The 24,890-nt window shown below is 34.3% G+C and overlaps 1 protein-coding gene across 1 annotated transcript in view; it reads right to left on the bottom strand.

Moving 5' to 3' along the window:
* Nucleotides 1–24,523, bottom strand: part of ANO3 (anoctamin 3) — a 117,147-nt gene extending 92,624 nt beyond the window's left edge. Inside the window, exons 1-3 of the mRNA XM_068554562.1 lie at nt 24,365–24,523; nt 11,582–11,682; nt 3,620–3,664 (exon numbers count right to left, since the gene is read on the bottom strand). Of these exons, the coding sequence (XP_068410663.1) occupies nt 3,620–3,664; nt 11,582–11,682; nt 24,365–24,517 (299 nt within the window). The 5' untranslated portion in view covers nt 24,518–24,523. The remainder of the gene's footprint in view (nt 1–3,619; nt 3,665–11,581; nt 11,683–24,364) is intronic.
* Between the last annotated feature and the right edge of the window lie 367 nt (nt 24,524–24,890).

Below are 24,890 nucleotides of genomic sequence, written 5' to 3'. Positions count from 1 at the left end.
TGATTTCATTCAATTACCATGTATATATAATTTGAAATAAGCATCAAGTTTTGATGTTTAGCACGTGAAGAGTTTGGACATTTTCTTTGCCAAGTGATGTTATCACTTAGATGCCAAGTCTTTTTTGGTTTTGGAGGGACCAGAGCATTTCTTTCTAGCCTAAAATAATAAATGAGTGTTATCTGAAGTGTCCATTTTGCTTCTTCTTATTACAAAGAAAGCCTCTGAAATCACAAAACATCGCTGTATTCCAGCCACTAGTGCACAGACATGTAGAAACACTGAATGGATAATATAGTAATTACTCCAACTTTTCAAAGTTAGCCTAGTGGAGAAAACAATGGGATAAAAACTTAGAGGATGAATTTGCCAGTCATTGAAATTGAGCCAAACATTTTCAATCTTTGAGCTTTAGGTTCCTCATCTGTAAAAAGAGAAAGTAATTCCATCTGTCCTAATTCATTAGGTGGCTAGGAGGATCAAATAAAAGGAGGCATCTGATGACACTTAGAAAATGCTGATAGCTATAGCACCCAAGGGCTTACTATCTCTGACAAAATTGCAAACATACTAGAAATAAATGCCAATCAAAGAAATTAAAGAAATGAAATAAAAATGACTTTTAGACCATCACTGACATTTTACAGAAAAATAAACCATATTATCTGTTTAGGCTTTTCACGTACTTTCTGTGAAGGAATACATGATGTCTAATAGTGAAATGTGGTCAGGGCTGGATCTGAATCACAGGATGTGAAGATCTAGCTTATTACTTAATTTATTTGATTCTCATTCAGTTTTCTCATCTCTTAAATGAAGGGATATTCTGATAATTAAATAGGTAATGACTGATCCCCCAGTGCCCAGCACAAAGTAAACACTCAATAAATACTTATGATAATAAAAAGGAAAAGGAGTATCACCACTACTTTTACAACCACCACTACCACCACCATGCCACCAACATGATCTAACGTATTACCTACACTCTACCAAACTTTTATCACGTTAGCCATCTTGCAAACTCAAGATTTCATGGCATAATGTGAGGATGACTTCTAACAGAGCTTTAAGTTCCTTTGCTAAAATCAGTGGAATGCAGAGAATTCAATGGAAATTGAAAAGAAATCTGGATTAAAGGGTCAAAAGAACGTGGTCAGAGCACAAACTCTATCACACCATCTGTGAAAGCTAAGGGATGAGATGTGGGGTGGTAAGGAGTGGTGATAATGGAGTCATTTATTTTCCCTGATCTGCAAACCAGTTACTCTTTGTTCTGCCCCCCTGAATGGTCCTTCTGAAGATGTTTTGATAATTGAATATGAAAGTACTTTGTAAACTAATGATAGATAGCAGCAATAATAAAACTATAGGCATTTCCTTTCGACCTGCCTGGAGAAACGATGATCTTTGAAATCTGGATAATTGCCTGTACATATTTACCCCTAATGTTTACTGGTCAGATTACCCATGCACAAAACATCTTTCCCACGTCAGGAAACGGAAAGCACAAGTGACATCTAAGTACACACAGACTTTTGCTTCCCTCTTTCCAGTTGTCTAAAAATTGGGTTTTATAATTTTATAACAGTGATGCCCGTACACACACACACACAACATTTAAATTTTCTTTTCCAAAGGTCAAGTTTAAAAAAAATCAAATCAGTCATTTCCTTAATTGAAAGTATAAACTCAGGCAAATACCAAGACAGTCATTTTTTCAGTTTAATATGTCATATAATTTTATAAATGCCTTTCCTATTTATTTGTTACCCTCCCCCTATGCATCCACTAACTCAAAGAACAAAGAGAACTATTTGTAACATGTAAACTGTAAAGCAGTAGACTATAGTAATGCTTAAGGTACAGTAACAATTGTTTGGAATAACTGACAACCTTATTTTCATTTCATAAAATTAAACAAAAAATAATAAACACAAAAGATAATAAAACATATTATGACACATAATATAGCATTCATTTTTCTAGTTTACTTTTGTTTGACCAAAATAGTAAAGAAAAACATTTTTCCACTATTAAGAATGTTTCTTTAGGATTTAGAATATACATGTTTATCAGGAATTCTAAATACAAGTTTACTCTAAAACTAAATTATGACAGTATTACATAGATACTTGTTGCTAATTTAATATACAGGATTTTATCCTTCTGTGAGTCTCTGAAAGGAAGATGCCTATTTAGCAGAAAACACACTAATTATACAGTGGCAAACCTCACTAATTCTATACAGCACCCAGAAGCAAACCTAAACATGTTTTATCAACATATCCAATATTAAACATGCAGAGAAAAATATGGAAAACCTGCGGTTGTAAATTTATATATTATAATATTCCAATGAATTTGACCTTATTATGCAAAAATAACTTTGGAAATTTGCTTATATAGACCAGGAACGAATGGGCACAAGAGAAATGATGAAAGCTCATTGTAAATCTGAGCATGTCAACCTGACAAACAGAAGAATCTGACTGGCTAAGGAACATCATTAATTTTTTAAGAGCCATTTGAGTACTAATTCCTTTAGCATTCATTCAGATTTCAAGTTTTCCCCCTCATGATTTACTTTTCTTGTCACTCATTCCTACCAACCTAAATTTAATGTTTAATAGAGTACAATACTCTCTTCTAGAATTCAAAATTTTCCTATTTTAGAGTTCTAAATTATATTCAGACAGTTTCTTTGGTAAAAGAACTAGATTTATTAAATTCTTTCCTAAAATGGTCATATATTTACACTGTATGATTTTGCTAGTTTTTGTGTCATTCTGATTTGCAATATCCTGCAACATTATTCAATAGGGCCTCCTCTACGACATTCACATTCTATTTTTGTTAATTGATTTTTTTGCAAGGAGCAGAAAAACAGCGAATTATTACAAGCCTTTTGTTTGTAGAGTTCATTAAATGGAAGCTCATTTTCTCCAGTGAAACGGGGTCAAGGCAATTCAGGTGGGAGAGTTTCTTGTGTCTCAGGGTTGTATTTTAATTAATTCCTTTACCATAGCTACTGTTACCACAATAGGTAAAGAGATGTTGTTTTGAGATAAAGCTCTTGAAAAGAAGTTTCCTTTCAACACCAGAACTGAAAGAGAGGCAGGTTCAGCTGGTGGAATAAGAGGAGGTTCATAATACAAAAGATGCTGTATGGCCTTGGTAAACCACTTCATCACTCTGGACGCTAGTCTTTCTTTTACCATGTCATCAATAAGAGGTTTGGATTAAATTATCCAAGAGGCCTCTGCTGTGTCTATTGTTCTATTACTCTAGTGGGTCATCGTTTACCCATCAATCCTGGTTTTATAACTATTTTTTAAATTAAAATCTCCTGAAACATTAACTTGCAATTAAAAGCCTTGTTCCATAACATTATATCAAGGAAGGATTGTGGGAATGGCAATGGTAAATAGAAAAAAGGGATCATCTGATTTTAAACATTGTCAAATTTGGCATAAGTCATTTTGAAAATATCTTGAACAAATCAGTAAAGTTTTTCTTTCTAAAATTTACAGCTGCTGATATGGGTAATCAAATGTATTTTTAATTTTTTTCCCAAATGACAAATTGGTCGTAAACAAATTTCATATCACCCACCAACCTGCCCATTGATTTGCTCCTCTGGTCAGTGTAATAGGATTTTTTCCTGAGAAAAAAAAAAGAAAGAAAGAAATCAGCTGAGGAAAGTCACATGAAAATAGTGAAACCAGCGAGTGACAACATTCAATTATACTGAGCATTTCAGTACTCTAATTTCCACATGCTAAAGAAAGACACGAAATGAACCAGTATAATAGGAAGAACTCTGAATTTGCATTGTTTCAATTTCAGAATCTAAGTTATTAATAACAAAGACATTTTCATAAATCAATAGATCACTTTTGAATATTTGATTTTTAATTCTTTTTTGAAAGTTTGTCTTCTGCTACATAATACATATTAACCAGATCACTTGCTTGTATGTTATATGAAGTCATCTATTGATCTAAACACATATGTAATGAATATTTATGACTTTGCAAAGAATGTTAAGTGATAACCACTAAAAATTTAGAGAAAAAAAGAGGGTCTTTACCCTCAAAAAGCTACTTTTCAGTTGAGGAGACAAGTGATAGTTATAAAGTGTGATAATGCAGTAAAACAGAGAGGGCTATGGAAGTACCTGTGAAGGGATCTCAATTAGTTTTCATAGATGGAGGAGAAAGGAGACAGGGAAGCTTTCCCAGAGGATGTGTTATCTGTGTTGAATCATGAAGCATGAATGGCAGGAGTCATCTGAATGGAGTACTTAGGACATGGCATTTTAGACAGAGGTAGCAGCATATGAAATGGTTATGGGAGCAAGACTAAACATTGTAAGATTCAGGGAACTCTGACTAATTTGTTAATTGCTGGGGTATAAATTGCAAGTTGAGGATAATAATAAAAGAGGTGAGGGGATGATGAACAAGGCACAGAGGATGAGGGGTCTTACCACTGATGCTAAGGTTTTTGGGTGAAAAGTTATAGGAAGATATTGAGTGTTTTAAGTAAGTGTGTAGCATTCTGATTTCAGAGAAACTAAATATTCTAGTGACAGAGGTTAATTCACCTTCTAAAAGTTTCTCACTAAATCCACGTCTTGGAGCTCAAGAATCTCATTCAGGGCCTTCCTAAAATGCCTCTTTATCCCCACCCACCAAAACCCATTCCAGAGAATCAGGAAACTCCTCCATGGTGTGGTATCTAGAAAGCAGGGCTGAGAGTCAGGACAATTGATATTTAGTCCTGTGTTATTAACTGCTTAGAAAACTTGAAAAACCTTCTGAGCTACCATATTTCATTGCACTCACCAGTCATAATCCTAGAAAAGAATTTTTAAGTTGTCTCTGACATACTCTAACACTAAATTCAGATATGGAGTTTCAAGGCTTGCTCTGTCTAGCCTAAACTCACACTTTAAATATCACCCCTCTTCATTTTATCAAACACACACAGGTTTGTGTGCATACATCATTCAATCAACTTGGTGCTTTGTGACCACCTAGAGGGGTGGGATAGGGAGGGTGGGAGGGACGGAGACGCAAGAGGGAAGAGATATGGGGATATATGTATATGTATAGCTGATTCACTTTGTTATAAAGCAGAAGCTAACACGCCATTGTAAAGCAATTATACTCCAATAAAGATGTTAAAAAAAGAAATCCCTATTGGACTATAAACCCATCTTCTCTCCGAACCTCCTCTACAAAGTACTCTCTTGCACTATTTACCCCATATTATATAACTGTTCAATGACTATCTTCTATAGGAGATTGGGTTTCTTGAAGACGGTAGCTTCAGTTCATCTGACTTTGTGTATACTTGGCACATTCTTTGGTAAATAGTAAGCATTCCGATGGCTGATGAATAAATGAATGGGCTTTTGTTTAATACACAGTTGCATTTATTTCCTTCAGTGCTTGAGGACACTTTGAATTTAATAAACATTTACTAAATAAGGTATCTCTTTAAAAAAACTGCAAATGTAGAAATTGGTTTAAAATAATTTTCAGCATCAAAAAAATCTAGGACTGTGATTAAGAGGAGATAAAGATTATGGTTATAATGATCAGTTGTGGATATGGTAAGGAATGATATAAAAGAACAAGGTGGTATTTGGATAAAACATTATTCTTTTTATTGCTGCTATTTTGAAATATTTCTCTTAAACATTTTCTTTTTTAATTTTGAAATGCTTTGGGAGAAATAAGAACAAGTGAAGGAAGAAAGTCATACAAGATGAATACACATATTTTTTAAACAGCTTATACTGTAAGAACAAATAAAATTAAGAGACTCATTTTTCCCAATTAACTAACACCCTAGTTACCAGTCAAATCTAGGATGAACTATGTGTGACAATTAGTGCTGTCAAGTCCTCTTACTTGAGGACCAGTTAGGTTATTGTTTATCTTGAGGACATGCCTGTAATGGGTGTATCTGCTTGGCTATAGAAAAGGGTGCGATTTCTTTTTGTACTTGCAATCTCAGTGAATTGCCTGTGACGCATGTTGCATTCTGGTTTAATGTTTATTCAGTGATAAAAGGGTTATCTTTCTCTTTTATGTTTGTGGAGAAGTTTCCTTGGTTGGGGGAGATTTTGTTTTTAATTATATTTCCCCAACATATACAAGTGTACCTTTAATTCATGCAGTCAATAATAACCTGCAGTTTTCCGTAGTTCTTCTGCATAAATGAGCCTGCAGGACCAAATTATTTCCTACCCACAATCCTCACTCCATAATTTATTAACTGCATGTTGTTCATGGACAGAGCTTTATTTTCCCTTAATTTTTCATTTGAAAGATTCTTCTATTCTACACCTTGCATCAAGACAGCATTTATCTACCTACCTACTTACCCATCTATTACAACAACCGCTCAAAATTTTAAGTAAATAATTATCTCCATCACTGTTTCCAACCAGCGTTTCACACAGCCAGTGGCCACTTGTGGAGATGTCTGTGTGGCCAAATGAGAAGGACGGTCACATGGGTGCGACCCTGGGTCCCTGCTCCTTGTCAAGCAAAGCTACTGCACTGTTATCTATTCTATATATTGGGCTCCCTGTATGTTATTACATTATTTTATTTTTGAGTGAGATATCCTTTGCATAAAAAAGTGATCTAAGTTTAATCCCAATTGTGATAAAAGAAGGTTCTCAATGTTTTAAAAAATTTTCCCCCAAATTTGCTATGATTAAAATATTTGTGGGAGGAGGAGCTTGAGGAAAGATGGAAGGTTGACCCCACCTTTGAACTCAACCTGAGAAGCCACAGGATGACTGAATCATCTTAAAATATGTTTGACCAATTTAATGTGAGAGAAGGGTAAGAATGAATAGGAATCACCTTTGAATCAAAAGAAAAGTAATGACTGTGGGAATTGATATTTCTAGAATGTACAAGACACAGGCTAAGTCTTTCCTGATAGAATAAAAACTAGAAAATGTGGATTATTTTAACTCTCTGAAATTTCTTGGTTAGTTTGGAAACATCAAGTCCAATACGCAAGCCATATCTACTTTGGAAAAATAATCAAGAAAAGAAATAGCTAGAAAATTTATGTATATAAAATTCTACACATGCAGAATATCAAGCATAAAATTTAGATAATATGATGAAGTTTCATGTTCATACAGTAAGTTACCAGAAAACTTTTGAAGGAAGGGTTATAACTCTAATAATCTTTTTCTGAATAAATTTGCAGCTTTTCTTTCTGAAATGCAATATATAGGTTTCAACACTGAATAAATACATGGAATAGTCAAGCACGGACATGTTTTTATGCATAAATCTTTTAAAAATCTTGTCTTGAAAAAAGAGATGTATTTTTCCTATTTAAGTTCTTTGTTATTCTTGTATATTTTACTTTGAAGACAATATATATGTTCCTAAATATGATAACAGTGGACATTTGGAAAATGAATTGGTAATCATGAAAACACTTTGCCACTTATTCTATGCTTGAATAACATTCTCTTTTTATGAGCTGACTGCTATCCCAAATTTTAGGTGTACCTTATAAATAAATCAGAAGTTGGTTACTAAGGAGTTAGTTAATGCTACATCTATTATTTAAACTGATCTGTAAATATGTTCTAAACGAACTCTGAGTTCCAGAATTTCTCAAACTGTTTTCCCAAGAGCATCATCATATTAAGATTTTTTAAAAATCCATCATCACATGGAAATTAAGGAAAGACTTCTCTGTGTAACTGTCTGTTGAAATTTATAAAACTTATAAGAATTATTAAAATATTAAAAATCTTCAAGACAATATTTCTCTACCAACTGTAACAGAATCACTTGGGATGCTTGTTAAAAATACCCAATCTTATCCCTGACTTAATATGCCAGAATCTCTGCATGTAGGTTCTAGGGACCTTCATTTTTACTAAGTTTCCCAGGTGATTCTGATGTATTCTGAAGACTGAGAACCACGTCTCTAAAAATTCCTACAGTAAATAAACTTATTGTTTAACTTAGAAATTCAGGAACATATTTGGTCACAGGATATTTTTCTTTTACATCCTCTGGAACCAGTGTTCCTTTGACAAACTTTGGAAAAAAGCTGTATATTTTCTAATATTTATATTATTAAATCAAAAGCATCACAATGGCATTTTCCAAAATTTCAGTAATGTGGAAATTGTGAACATTATCTTGAAAAACATACTATAAAGAAGAAATTTGAGCCATATCATCAATAAAAAGAGACAGTAACTGCATACATTTCATGGTTTTCATATTTCTTTCTTTGGATGTATCAGAACTCTTCTTTGAAATGCAGTCTTACCAGAAAATAAAAATGAATATCATTTATAAAAAGCAAAACCATCAACTGAAGAAAACATCTTATTCAAAACCTCCATTGAAATAGAAGGACACTATGGCACACAGATTGGAGACCTAGGATCTAATTTATACAAACTGGAGACACAGTCTGGTAAGGGAATTGTTTTTAATGAACTGCTAAGGTAAAGACACAAATAATTAAATTTGATACAGATTTTTTAAAAAAACAAAGTTATGAGAATATTGATTATTCTTTCAGAGTTCCTCAAAATTTATCTGAAAAAGTCAAGAGTAAGGCAAATGAGAGAAAAAAGGTCAATGTGCTCTAACAGACTTTCAATTTTTAAAATTAATAAAATCCAACTGAGATGGTGGAATGAGCTGTATGAAATGTGTGATGCTGTAGATTCTGTTGCCATCGTCTTTGTAAGACTTTTTCCCTATAAACTACAGCAGAATGGACATACTTTCAAAGTATATTGACAAAGAAAGGAAAACCATCTTTGAAATTATGAATGTCAAATATTTGGTGTAAAGCAAACATGCTAACCAACATTTACTTTTTCATTGAATGAAAGTATAATTTCAAATTAATAATAAGTGTCTTTGCCAGGGACTAAGAATCAAATGATGACAAATTCCACCTTGGATAGCAAAAAAGGATGCAGTCTTTCAGACCCCTGGCAAACATGTGCTTTGTATAAAGTCCAGAGGAGATAAGTGGAAGATATGCTCCTTTTTTGATGGAATATTTTAACACAATGTTCAGTTAACCTGAAGAGAACCTGAATACTGAAATCCACTGAAATGGCACGCTTTGTGATAGTCTCTAAAGGTTTCCTCCTCCTAGATCTATGAGGAAATTAGTTTGTGCATAAATTCAACTATACCTCTGCTTAGAAACAATGGTGAAATCACAGGAATAGGGGCAGGATAAAGGTATGTGAAATCAGGCTTAATTTGGAATGTTTTAGCAATTTCACCCTGGTATCAGAAAGTAGGTTATTGTCTTGGGTGTCACACTTCTTTTGCATCTTTGTTTATATCCTGCAGTCAAAATAGAACTTGTTTAAAATAGTTTTGTAAGAATGTAAACAAATAAAATAATAGGGACCCACAATCCCACCCATCAGAAGCAATCATGTTTAGCATATTATATTTTCTTCCAATTTTATTTCTATTCATTTTACATTGTTGAAATCTCATTGTATGAATACATGCATAGCCTTCACATATTATTTAAATTTTACTATTTATTATTTCACTACAACCATTAATAAATCCTTGTACCCATTTGTTTTATAAATGAATTATATTGCATTGCAAGGGTATATCTAAATTATTTAAATCCTCTACCATTGAACATAGGAGATATTTCCATTTTTCATAATTATAAATAGTACTTTGGGGAATGTTTTTACATGTTTTTCAATTATCTTCTTAAGATAAAAAGTGGTTATGAAAAGTTTTAAGTCTCACAGAAAATAATTTTAAATTCAGTTTCAGAATATTTTATGAAGTTTGATTCTCACCATATATCAACAGAGGTGATTATTCACCATATCTGTGCGAGGTTTGAAGAGTACTACTTGTGAAAGTCTTTGATAATTTCATAAGTTAAAATGAAACCCATTGTTTTAATTCTGCATGATTTTGTGTAGCATGCATATATACAGACCAAACAAGAAGAAAGCAGATAGAGCAAAGGCAAGTATTCTCCTATTATCAGCCTGTAATAAGTCACAGGCATGTATTTCAAAAGACTTTTTAGAAGGAGACGTAGTGTCAGCGGGAAAAAATTCCTCCAACTCAAGACATGAAGAGTTGCACAGTGTATACTTACTTAGTTGTACTCTCAAGTTTGGTTCAGTAGAATGACCTGAATTAAAAACAGTCCTCTGTACACTTCAAAATATCTAATCATAACACAAATAATATCTCATAGGTCCTTACGTGCTTCTTTCAGGGACCAAGTTTCATAAAAATGTACAAACTTCAGGTTTTTGTAGGTATCTTATTAATAATTTATATAAGGTGCTAAAGAATTCAAAAGACTTTACTCATTTTCTTTTGTTTTTTATTTTGTTATTATTATTATTTTTGCCAAGCTCTTCAAGGTATTATTTACCTATCTTATAAATATCATCTGTACAAAGAATTTTGAAACTTTTACCCAAGCAGGAATGGGAGTCAATTTAGGTATCTAATTCTAATATTGTCACAGTAAGATTTCTCTGTAGTTGCCAACGCTTAATCAATTTCTGTTTTGTGGGCAATGACTGTGGTTGCATCTTCCAAAGCCTGAGGTGTTTCAAATGACTAAAAAGACAGTGATCAACATCCCATATTTCATCTTGAATACTGTAGAGGCTTGTCATGAGACCTGAGGCCATCAGCACTCTTACAGAGTTGGCCTCTTTCATGCTACCAGGTCTGAGAAATTTCTCCATATTTTTGAATTGCACTCTTACCGTTCATTCATATTCATTATCTAGAGGTTCTTTTACTTGGTATCTTGTTACCCTAAACCTTTTTGAACCTTCTTAGCTGTTGATAAAGCATACTGAGCTCCAAATAAGTGTAAATGTTCATATCTTCAATGTGAGTTAAAACTTTGCACATAGTAGAAACACTTGAATTTTATTGTGAGAGATCATGAAGGAAAGTGATAGATTCTGCATATAACACAAAACACACAATATGGGGAAATACATCTACTCAGTTTTTGCTTGCCTATAGGAAGGACTGAAAAATCTTTGAACTGAGAAGGCCTTTTATTACCATTTATCCTTTGGCATTGAGGACAGAGCTAAGAAACCATCTGGTTGAATTCCACCTGAGGAATGATTCTTGCTAACTGCTATACAGAGAAAGAACACTGTATTTGTATACATGAGGATGTTACACACTTACATTTCCTGACTTTCACAGAAATAAGAGTTCCATCTACCTATATTAAATAAGAAGTGAAATTGATCTTGGGAATTATAAGTTAAAATTTGAAAACAACTATTTTTCCCTCCCTCTAGTCAAATCCAGCTAGAAATGATATAGCTGGGAACCAGAACGCTTACCATATTGAGCAAGCAAATTAGAAGGAAAGATAAATGTCCAAGATAAGCTAAACTTTGGAAGAAAAAGCATTTCTTCTGTAGAAAGAATTACATTTATTGCTCTCAAGTTTTGCAAAAATCAGGATCATCTTAATATACATTGAGACAGAATGAAATAAAATTTGAAAGTACCTGAAGGGCATCCTGATATTCAGCCTCTCTGCATACTTGCACAGTGTGTCCCATGGAATATGAATTTTAATAAACATGATATCAGGGTTTGCAACAGCTGGCTGCAAAGGACAGCAGAACAGACACCACTTAGAATCAGAGCTGATAATATCATGCCATAATTTGATCTGAGAGGGAAGGACATTGTCCCCTTGTCTACACATGAATCATTATCACACATTTAAAAGGAATTTATATGAATAAATTTCTTAATACAGAAATACCTTAATCAAAATGTACTAATGCCATCATATGCAAGAAATAATCATCCATGTGAGTTAGTGCATTTTCTTCCCTTGATCATTATCAAGATCCAGAATCCCCAATCAGAACAATCATGAGCCAATTAGGAATCTGAAGTTATTCTTGTTTGACACCTTCTCATGATCCTCTCTTTCCTGCTCTGGGGCGGCGGGGTGGGGGGCAGCGGTGGTAGTGGTAAAAACAACACTGACAGTTGCTACCAGTTATTCATTCACTTATCCTTCTAACACAATTTATTGAGTAATTACTCCTTGAGAGGTCCTATGAAAATCCTGGGGATAAACAGAGTAAAAATCCTACAAGTCCATAGCCTTACAGAGCTGTCAAATTTGCACACTTACTCAAATCTTAACAGGTTAGTATACTGTTTCCTGCAAGAGATCATAAGACTTTGTGTCTTTGATCTAGACAAGAGGTTTTTAAACAAAATCAAGTGTGCATCAGAATTATCTAAGGAGCTTTTAACAAAATTGAGTACTCTGGTCTAATTCTTAAGAATTCCCAGAATTGGATTCCATTGTTCTGAATATTTTTCTCATACCACTAACAGAGAATCAGATGCCTTTTTGAACCAGATAATCATCAAGATTCCTAGATTTGGTCCAGTAGTCTAAAATAAGTAACTAAATAATTGACCATTTTGTCATTATATATCATTAATGTTCATATTATACTTTAAAAAAAAAAGCCTAGACAGTTATTTTCTGAAATTCCTACAATATCTGAGGCCCATAGAGCAAGAAAGAAGTTTGTGGCCACTGTAGCACTGAATTCCACAGAGCTTATTCCTCAAATGATTAGAGAAGCTGAATTATGTCAAGGAAGAACTGCTCTTCGCTTCCATTTAGGCACACATGTCAGGTTACATACAGCTAGACTCCACTTGGTTAACATTTTTCCTTTAAATTTCAACTAGATGGAACATCTCAAGAAACATAACAATCTTGAAGGCTCAAAAGTATGGAAGAAATTTATCAGTCTAATTTAAAATTATATATTTAAAAATTAAACTGTACAATTTTATATTCATATATTCAAAAAGCCCTATGTTTTAGATATGGCTAATTCCATGAATTTGCCAGAACATACTTCAAATTTGTAGTACCCACATTTTAAAACAGTATTATTAGAGAGCTATGGGACAATCATTGAAATAATACTCAGGTGTAGACAGCAGGCTGATCACCATTGACACTGGACAGGCACTATCACAGATTAGCATTTGGGAGTGTTTGTTCCCTTAAGTATTATGAAAAAAGGGGGAATCATTCCAAGGTCAAGACAATTTAGGGTTTCTCACTAGAGGACTTGTGAGACATTTTAATATGCAGGTACTTGCTAAAATATCCAAGAAGGTAAATAAAGTAAACAGACTTTCCAAAATTTTGGACCATGTGTTATTTTTTCTTTATAGTTTATTGAGGTACTAGGTATTTTTCAAATCACCAGGGGAAAATAGCAAAAGATGCTTCCTCTGCAATTTCCAAAGGACTTTCCTACTTCGAATATGTTTGTTTTAAATTAAAGATAAAGAATGATAAAAAAAATTAACAATGACAGAAGGCATAGTAGGTGTTAAATATCTAAAGGCCTTTGAATTCAGACTAAGTTTGCACACTTTAGCTACGCTTGAGGAAATAATGTGTATAACTTTTTAAATGAGGATTAATTCATTCAAACAACTGTTTATTTAAAAATACATCTTTTTCACTCAGCTAGAAATCTGTCACTGATCAAGGAAAAAAAGAATAATTATGATGTTGATATCTCCAGGCTCTTTTTAGTAACTGCCCCAGACTTGGTTGAAAGGTTTCTGTGCAGGAGTGGTAAAGACAAAAAAAGTCTTTCTAAAACATAGGCATTCACCTATTTAAATGACTCCCTCATGTGAGGCAAGTGAAAGGATCATTTCATGTTTTATTATAGTTTTTCCTGTTTTATCCATACAAAAGTTCTTATATTCAAAGTGATAACAAATATCCTTTTTTTGAAATGATGGTGTCGGCTACTGGTGTTACACCAACTTGCCTTTCACTTACCAAGCACAATGTAAATATATTTATTTAATCCTAACTGCCTACTTAGAAGAAATCACGTGGTATGGAAGAAAGAACATAGTGTTTGGAATCACAAAGAGGTAAGTACAAACTCCATCTCTAGCATCTACTAGCTCTACGACCTTGGGGAAGTTACCTATCCTCTCTGATCCTCAGTTTTCTCTCCTGGGATATGGAGAGAAAGGTCTTAATTCACAGAGTTGTGAGTCTTATGAGAGACTGTACTATAAAGGGCCCAAGTATAAGAGGTTTACCCAGAATGTTCATTCTCAGTTAAGAACATGCCTCTCAAATCAGACCATGGTCAAAATAATGGCTAATTTCAAATCTTCACTAGAATCTTCCTCTTTTTTCTTTTTCTCAGTAAATGGCTACCTGATTCATCTTTGGTGGAACCTTCCCTTGATTTTGTAGGCCTTCTATAGTAGGCTATGAATTATACAAGTAAAAAGTCAGTAACAACCTATGATTTGGGGAAAACTCTGAAGTAGAGTGACTTGAATCAAGTGATTGAAGAATTAAATATTTTCTTTTGGTAATATAAATGGTATAAATTGTAATAACACTGTATTTCTATAGACTATAGTTTCTTTAGAAAATTTCTCTCTTTCCTCTGTATGTATTTAAAGTGCCCTATGCCTTTATGTCATTGTTTAGTTCGTGGGGACATGTGGGTTCTTTTTCAGCAGTTATTCAAGGACAGAGAAAATGAGATCCTCAAGATGACAGAAAACATATTCAGTGCTTATTTCCCCCCAGAATCTGGAAGTGAGACCTCTATGAAAATGAATGAGTCCAGACTCAGACAAAAATCAATCTATACCAGAATGACACATTCTACATGTCGGATGATTTAAGACAACAACCAATCCCTTGAGAAATGCACTGATGTTAGGTTTTTGCGTTCCCTCCAATGGTTTCACACAGTTTGAAAGCAGGGATCTCTATTGTTGAATAAGCAGATGTTGGGACACAAAAAATAGTTTCTCAGGAGCTGAGCCTTATTCTAGTATGAATGAAGATCATACTCTCCCACAGAGCATCATGGTTCTTGAACCTAGGCATCTTGGTTGCCAGAATATTTTAGCAGCATGAAGAAGGAGTGACTAATACATGCGTGGGTATTGGGAGAGACCTGGGAAGGTTTAGCCTCCACACCGGGAGAACCTGGGTTTCATACTACCACTTGGTTCCTGATTTGTTTTACCTTACGGTACGCACAGCTAGAATCTGGTCACTCCCGACTTCCTCCACAGCCACCACCCTGGCCTAAGTCACCACCATCTCTGGCCTAGATTTCTACAGTGCTTTCTAACAGAGGTTTTGCTCACATTCTTGCCCCCAGTAGTCTATTCGTAGCACAATGGCCAGAGTTATTCTTTAAAACGTGACTCAAATCATATAATTTCTCAGAACCCCATTTCAATCAGAGTGAAAACCAAAGTTTTTCCAATGACCTACACAGCCTTTTATAATTTCACCTTCAATATCTTGTGAATCCACTCTCCTACTAATCTCCCTTTCATTCACTCTACTTCCATCATTTGGTCACTTACTATGACTTTCCTGCCCTCACCCCACCATTCTTACCTCGCTCTATTTTTTCCTATAGTACTTATTATCATCTAATGAATGAGTCTATTTATGTAAATGCCATGAGAGAAGGGATTTTCACTTTGTTCATTTATGTCTACTGAGCACCTAGTTCTATGCCAGGCACATAGTAGTTACTAAGCATTTGTTGAGTGGATGAATGAATGAATGAGTTAACTTACTTTGAGTACACATTCTATGTAACGTGTACCTAAGCAAGAGATGATGAAGACAAGAAAGCAAATAAACCAGAATTATTCTGGAAGAGGTACTATGTCAGGATTCAAATTAGCGTCATGAATAGCTGGCTTAGCACTGATTATTAATTCATTCCTGTCAACCCTTAAGATGTGAAAAAATCTGTTACATTCAAATAAAGGAGATGCTTTAGAAGGATGTTACTTCATTAATTCTACCATTGATGAATGAAACGTCAAGCTGAGTGCACATACAGCTAGAACATTTCTAATTTTGTATGTCTTAACTTTAAATATATATATATATCTTTTCCAAGCAACATAAATTGTCTTCTCTTATAATTTCCTCAACTTAATTTCTCTTTTGTTGTACCTCTACTTAAAAACCAAAAAAACAAAAAACAAAAGTAGTTTTATTTTCTTGCAGCTACTGAGCAGGAGGTTGGTGAAGGGCTGGTGTTAGCAGGGAGAAAAATTACTTTCTCCCTTGGAATCACAAGCTCCCAATCTGGCACTATTCTGCTTAGCTCTGATGCAGGCAGGCTTTTCCAAGGGAACAAAGCACCCACCGCCTTCACACTTCACATTATTATTTAATTATTCCATCCAAAATTCTCAAGAGGTAGAAGATTCATTCTTGAGAGAAAAGGAAATTTTAAAATGTGTTTTTACACAGTCGCTCTACAAGTTGGTGGCAGAGAGCTGAAAAAAGAAAAAAAAGAATATGGTAGCTCACGGTATTAAGTCTAAGATAAAGACAAAATGCTGATATAATCTGGAAATACACTTGGATAACGAAGCACCTATCCTGACAGTTACAGATCATCGACCTATTCATTTATACGGTCTTCAAATATGGATCATTATCTGCTGATGATGTGATTATCTAGAAACTGTCCACATCAACATGCAATTTAATTAAGATTTGAGATGCACTCTGTGTCAGGCTCAGTGCTCAACTCTGGGGAATATAAATTTTAAAAATGGGAACTTGTTCCCTAGGGAATACTCCCATTTTTCAGCTAACAAATCCAATACTTGCTGACATTTTCACAATTTCATTTTCCCTTTCCACCTGCCACAAGCCCTAAATATTTTCAATTTAATAGTTATTAAAATTAAGTTGCAAACAAAGCTCACAGCCTATAATAGTAGAAACTTTAAGAAGAAATAAATGTTTATGATAATGCAAAACGCTGGATTTGATAGTTCAGATAGCTACAAGTATTTAGATACCAGTTAGTCATCAGTTAACATAAGGTTTAAACTAAAAATATATCTAGGTTCTATCTTGTAATCATGGAGTTAAGTTTCTTTCTATGTTTGTTTGCTTAAAAGGCCGATACACATGATATTGATTTTTTTTAATAGTGGCAGAATTCTAAGAAGTCCTCTAAGATCCTCATGCCCTACTGTCCTTGTCTTGTACAATCTCTAGGATCTGTGAATATTATGGCATATTCACTCCCATGATTAAGTTCTATTATATGGCACATTTGCTTTTAAAAAAGAGATATTGTCTTCCACTGCAGATAAGTCCCTAAAAAGGACTGGGCTTTTCCTGGCAAGAGAGATTCAAAACAGCAGAGGGACACAAGGGAGAGTCTCCCTTGTGAAAAATGGTGGGGGGCATGCGGCAAGAAATGAGAATGGCCTCTAGGAGCTGAGAGAGGTACCTGGCTGATAGCTAGCAAGGAGATGGGCAACTCAGTCCTACAACCACAAGGAACTGAATCCTACCACAACCACATAAGCTTGAAAGAGTATCCTGAGTTCCAGGTATGAATGCAAGCCCAACCAACACACTGATTTAAGTCTTGTGAGAAACAGAGCCAAGAGCTCAGCCATGCCATGCCCAAACTTCTGATCTGCAGAACTGTGTGCTAATAAATGGATTTTATTTTAAGCTGATGAATGTGTGGTGAGTTGTTAAGCAGCAATAGAAAATCAATATAAACAGTGTCAAACAATCTTGTGGAAATTTTAGGACAATACTTTTTCATGATATAGTGTTAGCATGCTTATTTTATTTATTTACTTACTTACTTACTTACTTATTTATTTATTTTTGGCTGCATTGTGTCTTTGTTGCTGCGCACAGGCTTTCTCTAGTTGTGGTGAGCAGGGGCTACTCTTTGTTGCAGTGTGCAGGCTTCTCATTGTGGTGGCCTCTCTTGTTGCAGAGCATGAGCTCTAGGCATGCAGGCTTCAGTAGTTGTGGCATGTGGGCTCAGTAGTTGTGGCTCGTGGGCTCCAGAGCACAGGCTCAGTAGTTGTGGCACATGGGCTTAGTTGCTCTGCGGCATGCAGGATCTTTCTGGACCAGGGCTCGAACCCGTGTCCCCTTAATCGGCAGGTGGATTCTTAACCACTGTGCCACCAGGGAAGTCCCAGCATGCTTATTATATAAACATGTTTTGTTCACTTAAACTGTGTTTGTCATAGCAGGTTGACTTTACACATTAACATTGTGATAATTAATTTAGTCCTAATTAACTCAACCATTTAAAAAATCAATGTCATTACTCTTAGAATTAGGAACATAAGTAAAAATATCTTTGGCAACCAAAACAAATAACTGCAGAAAGTTAACTTTAAAATACAATTTAGAAATCTTAATTTTCCTTGATATTACACTTGATATTCTAACTCTATACTGGATCTCCCCCTTCATCCTTCCCCAAAAACCTTTTAATTTTTTATCTCATCTGTCTTCTGTTTCCTCGATCTTTCTCTTCCATTTCTTCCCTTTCCTTCTCTTCCCTTCTCTTCCTGCCTCTCTCCATTCACCCTTCTTTCCTGGATCTTCCCCATCATCATTTAAACATCTCATATAAGAAAAAATGAAAACAGGAAGAAAGAAGTGAAACCTCATGAGACCTCATTTCCCTCTCTGGCTCTTGCTCTTCATCCTCCCATTCACAGATGAGCAAGTTGGTTGATGATATTTGCTGCAGCCTCTATTTTTCATTATCTAGTCACTCTTCAATTCATGACAGTCTAGCTTCCAAGCCCATCTCCTCAGAGAAATGATTCTCACTGATTTCACTAAAGATCTCCACATTCTCCAACTAAGTGGGCCTCTTTCTTGTCTTACTTGACTTCTTAGCGTATTTTACCCTGATAACCAATCTTCCCTGCAACTCCTCATCTCTTCTTCTTCCACCTACATCCAACTCCTTCAACTGTCTATTTTCCTTTCCTACTTTTTACAGGCTCACTCTTAGGCTATTTTTTTTTTTTTTCCATTCTCTTCAGTGATTTCGTACTAATACACAGCTTATATTACCATCTATATTATAAAGGCTAAAGCATTTACCTTCAGTTTAGACTCCTCATTTGGGCTCTAGACACAAATTTCAAACATTTTTACTTCTACTTCTCAATGGTACCTCAATTACAAGCTTATGATCTTCAGTCCCAAAATCCCATTCCACTTTCTCCCCAAATTAGCTCTCTTCTGATGGCCAGCAATTTTATACTGGCTATTCCTTCTGCAAATAATTTTCTGTTCCCTTATCTTCCACATGATGGACTCCTTTTCATTCAGATTACTTTATTTCATATCACACATGCTAACATAGCTACTTAGTCACACTCTCTATATAATACTATTCTGTTTTAATTACTGGTAATATTCCTTGCTATGTCATTTTCTTGTATATTTATGGTTTTTTTCCTCCCATGAGAACGTGGCCCATTTTTATCTTGGTTTCTATTTGTCCCCAGAATGTAGCATATAATAGGTACTTTATTAATGTTCCTTGAATGATTAAAGAAATTGCTCAAGTCACAAGGCCAAGTTATCCTTGAAATCTTTTCTCTTTCTACCATATCCAAACCACCACCAAATATCTATATTTTAACTTAAATATCTATCAGATCTATTCATTTCTCTCCACTTCTAATGCCACCCATGATCTCTGTGCATATCCAGTCTTGCTTTTAAATCTATACTCTTTTCAGCAATCTAAGGTTTCATTTTTGAAAACAAATATGGTCATGATACTGCCTGCTTAAATCATTCAGCAGCTTCCCATTTTTCCTAAGAAAATCATCAAAAGTCTTAAACTACAAAATGGAATTACTTAACCCTAACCATTCTTTCCAAACTCATTTAGTACTTTTTATTTCTGGTATTAAAAATACCAGTGTTCTTTCTCCCACTGCCATACTGATATTCAGTTGATCCACGCTATGGTGGAGTCTGGCATCAAGGGTTTAAAAGATCCCCAGGGGATACTAATATGCAGCCAGTATTGAAAACCAGATTTCAATACTGGTTTCATAGATGAAAACACCTATCCCTTTTATCCACCTACTTTAACTATTTCATTTTCCAAATCTCAGTTCAAAGTTTATTTCTTTGACTTCACTTCTCCCTTTCCTTCTTGTCTTCCCTCATCCTCAAGATTAGATTACTGACCTCCTTATAAGCCATTCTAGCACCATTTGCTTCTCTTTTAGGTCACTTAACATGATTTGAATTTATAAAGGGTATTGTAAGGAAGGATTTTAGACTTTATATTAATAAGTAGAGATTGAAAATCACCTTGGATTAGAATAGCTTTATTTTGCAAAGCCACCTAAATATCCTCTTAGATATGCAAGTACTAGTCAAGTGGAAAGAGTATAACAAGATTTTAAAAAAAAAATTTGTAGCACTCTCCTTTGTTTGGGTTGGCAGAGTTTCTTAGAGATTTTTGTATCAAATTTCATTTGGCTTTTAGGGCCTTTCTGGAGGGAAGATATACAAATTCCCCAACTCTGCCACAAAACTAATATCATCTATTCTGCAGAATTGGGGTAGCCTTAACCCTTCCCATTGTCAAAAAAATAAGTCATTTATCGCTATGAGGAGGTAAATAGAAGGAAAAGGGAACTAGAGCCTGGTAACTTGTATGAACACGATGGCTACAGTTTGTGGGGATGGTCATTCCAATGAAATGTGCAGCTGAGGTTGAATACCCTTTCTGGCCAGCTGTCCTGGCACTTTATTGAACTGTGGGGACCAAATCCTAATCATGTGAATGTGAACTTAAAAGAGCTGTAATTATGGAACCTAGAATGAAAAGCCATTTGTCCAGGAACAAAAGTAAACATGTGTACTTTTTTTCTAGAAAAAATAGAAAATAAAAAGAGACATGATGCTTTTTTTAAGAAAAATGGGAATCTTTTGGCAGTAACTGAAGAGTGGGAGCTCAAGAATGAATGGATTTCCCTTAAAAGCAAAACAAAACCCCTTTTGGATGAATAACATCCAGTATTATTCTTGGGAAAACTTGGAGGAGCGAGGGAGAGGAACACACACAAGAGAATCTGGACTTTCCACCAAGAAAACTAGGTGGAGACTGTGAGCCAAGTTACATCTCTTTTACAAGTAAACAATTGTCATGACTGACTCCTCCACAGACTGTATGTTCAGTGAAGGCAGGAGTGGAGTGTGGTCTGCTTAACTCACCTGATCTCCAACATCTTCATGGAATCTGTCAAAATTACTTGCTGAATTAAGAAATAATTATAAATACATGAGCAAAATAACTACCAGTATTATAATAGCAAGCATGTATAAACTGCTCTGGGAACAGATGACAATCAATCACTTGATTGATTCTGTTTGTATGGAGATTTTGAGAAATCACAAGGAAATTAAATTAATAAAAACCTATCACAAGACTTGAGTTCATAAGATTTTTTCAATAAATACTTCCTGAATGAATTAATCACTAATGATATGGATATTCTGGGTTAAAATTCCCAGAGGAAACACAACTAAAGGAGTCAGTAGAAACTGAGATCAGAATTCCACTTGCCCAATTCTGTAACACTAGGCAGTGTGTGAATAAATCCTTACCTCATAAAGAGTCAAGGCAGTGTATGGTTGTTATTTTATACATAGTAAAAGAGTTTTAATAAGTATAAATGGATTAGTTTTGCTAGGGCCACCTTGAGTTATAGTTCAGTATTTCCTATGGATGTTCCTCAGATAACTAATCACAAGAGATGTCCCGTGGTAACAAAAAAGTAGGGGTGGTTTCCAATATCATATAAAAATATGGGTGACCACTCTATTCCATTGATAAAGCTTATTAGCAAATTATCCAGATATTTAAGCAAATAAATCATCAAAGCTTTTGACCTTGTCAATCCACTTATTGGTAAAGTAGTTAAATCCAATCAGTGGTAATTTAGGGGTCCCTCAAATCCTTAATTTAATTTTTTTCTCTCAGTAAGGGAACAGTTGGCTAAATCACCAAATTGTAATACTAGGCACCTGAGTAAAAAATATGAGTTGGATCTAAATACACTGCAATTTAAGATATCCATAATACATTGTTAAACAACAGAATTGAATAGCAGAATAGTAAGTATACCATGACTAATTTTATGTAAAAAATTTATATGTGTTTGTATATACATAGAAAATATATTGAGGGACACTGAACAGGATAATTCAAGGTATTATTAGCAAGGCTACCAAAGGAGAAAAGGGTATGATTTGAGAGATGGTAGATGTGCACTTTGACTTTTTATTTTGTACATTGTTATACTTCTGATTTTTTACATTGTTTTTTTTCTTTCTGTAATGTTATAAATACATTTTTTTTAAAAACCCTAGAATGTTTAAAATAGCACGAGTGGTTATTTTTGGATAATAAGAGTGAGGGTTATGTGTTATATCCTTTCTATTTTTCATTTTTTTCCTAGTGAGCATTGTTACTTTTATTGTTTCACTTGAAAAAAATAGCTTTCCTTAAAGAACACTTAAAAAAAGCATTTGAAGAAAGGACAGTTATGAGGGATAAAGAAGGGCTTTACATAATGATAAAAGGGCCATGTGTGGGTTAACGTGGTATATGGGAAATCTCTGTACCTTCCTCTCAATTTTACTATGATCCTTAAACTGCTCTAAAAAATACAGTCTTTTTTAAAAGCATAAAAGAAACAGGATTAAGAAGAAATAGTTCAAACTGAAGATGACACAAACAGATGGAAAGATATACCATACACTTGGATTGGAAGAATCAATATTGTCAAAATGACTATACTACCCAAGGCAGTCTACAGATTCAATGCAATCCCTATCAAATTACCAATGAAATTTTTCACAGAACTAGAACAAAATCTTAAAATTTGTGTGGAGATACAAAAGACCCCGAATAGACAAAGCAATCTTGAGAAAGAAAAATGGAGCTGGAGGAATCAGGCTCCTTGACTTAAGACTATACTACAAAGCTAGAATCATCAAAACAGTATGATACTGGCACAAAAACAGAAATATAGATCAACAGAACAGAATAGAAACCCAGAAATAAACCCACGCACCTATGGTCAATTAATCTATGACAAAGGAGGCAAGACTGTACAATGGAGGAAAGACATTCTCTCCAATAATAGTGCTGGGAAAACTGGACAGCTACATGTAAAATATGAAATTAGAAAATTCTTTAACACCGTACACAAAAATAAACTCAAAATGTATTAAAAACCTAAATGTAAGGCTGGACACTATAAAACTCTTAGAAGAAAACAGGCAGAACACCCTTTGACATAAATTGCAGCAATATCTTTTTTTGATCTGTTTCCTAGAGTAATGGAAATAAAAACAAAAATAAACAAATGGGACCTAAGTAAACTCAAAAGCTTTTGCACAGCAAAGGAACCCATAAATAAAACGAAAAGACAACCCACAGAATGGGAGAAAATATTTGCAAACAATGTGACTGACAAGGGATTAGTCTCCAAAATTTACAAACAGCTTGTGCAGCTCAATATCCAAAAAATGAACAACCCAAGCAAAAAATCGGCAGAAGACCTAAATAGACATTTCTACAGAGAAGATATACAGATGGCCAAGAGGCATATGAAAAGATGCTCATCATTGCTAAGTATTAGAGAAATGCAAATCAAAACTATGAGATATCACCTCACACCAGTCAGAATGGCCATCATCAAAAAATCTACAAATAATATAAACGTTGGATAGGGTGTGGTGAAACGGGAACCCTCCAACACTGTTGGTGGGAACGCAAATTGGTAGAGCCAGTATGGAGAACTGTATGGAGGTTCCTTAAAACAATAAAAATAGAGTTACGATATGATCCAGCAATCCCACTCCTGGGCATATATCCAGAGAAAAACATGGTTCAAAGGATACATGCACAAAAGAATAGATACATGTATATGTTTAACTGAATCACTTAATTACTTTGCTGTACACCTGAAACTATCAATAACATTGTTAATCAACTCTACTCCAATACAAAATAAAAATTTAAAAACAAACAATATTAAAACCTAGATATTAACAGTTTGGCAAACTCTTTTCTTTCAACATTTTGTTTTTCTTTTCATAGAGTTTTGTACTTTATATAGAATCATTCCTTCTTTAATTTTTAAAATTGTAAAAATAGTTATGCCCTTTGAAAAATATTTAAATTTACAGAGACATGTAGAGTAAAAAAGGAATATATTTTAAAATAGTACTATACATATGCATTTCTTTTACATTTGGGAGATAATTGCTATACATTTTAAAAAGCCACGTGTTATACACTTTTATACTAAAACATAAACGATCATGTCTCTTCCAGCATATTATACCACATAGCTAACACTATTAAAGCACATACCTCCTTTTCTAACATCAAGCCTTCTGCTCTGAGGTTCTTTTCAAATGTGTTTCTTTTGTCATATTGTATATTTGACTTTCTATAAACCAGGATGTAATCAATCCGCTTTTTGCCATCTTTGAATAGAAGTCCACTGGATGCTATGTAATTCATGTCATTCTGCAAGTAAAGCAAGGGTTGTTAATAGCGTGGGTTAGATAAGCACACACATTTTGCTTTCAGTCACTTCCGTTTGAATATTGGCAATCCAATATAAAAATGTGTTTTTTACATTCCAATTGTGAGATAAGAAAAGATCATTTTAAAAGTCTGCCATCTACAGTAGGAGACAAGCTAGCAAGTGACGTTCTAGGATTTGAAATTAGGCAGTCTGACACCAGAACATGGATTCTCTGATGTTAGCATCAAAATGTGTATGTTTTATTCAATAAGACCCTGTAAAAATAATCGCCAACATACATTGAATATTTGCTCAAAATCAGGCCCAGACATAAATGTTTTACATATTTTAGTATTCAAACTTTCA

The sequence above is a fragment of the Eschrichtius robustus genome, chromosome 11 (genome assembly GCF_028021215.1).
Source record: "Eschrichtius robustus isolate mEscRob2 chromosome 11, mEscRob2.pri, whole genome shotgun sequence".
Taxonomy (NCBI): Eukaryota; Metazoa; Chordata; class Mammalia; order Artiodactyla; family Eschrichtiidae; genus Eschrichtius; species Eschrichtius robustus.
Note: the sequence above shows the minus strand (reverse complement) of the source record. Positions and strands in the feature narration are given on the sequence as shown.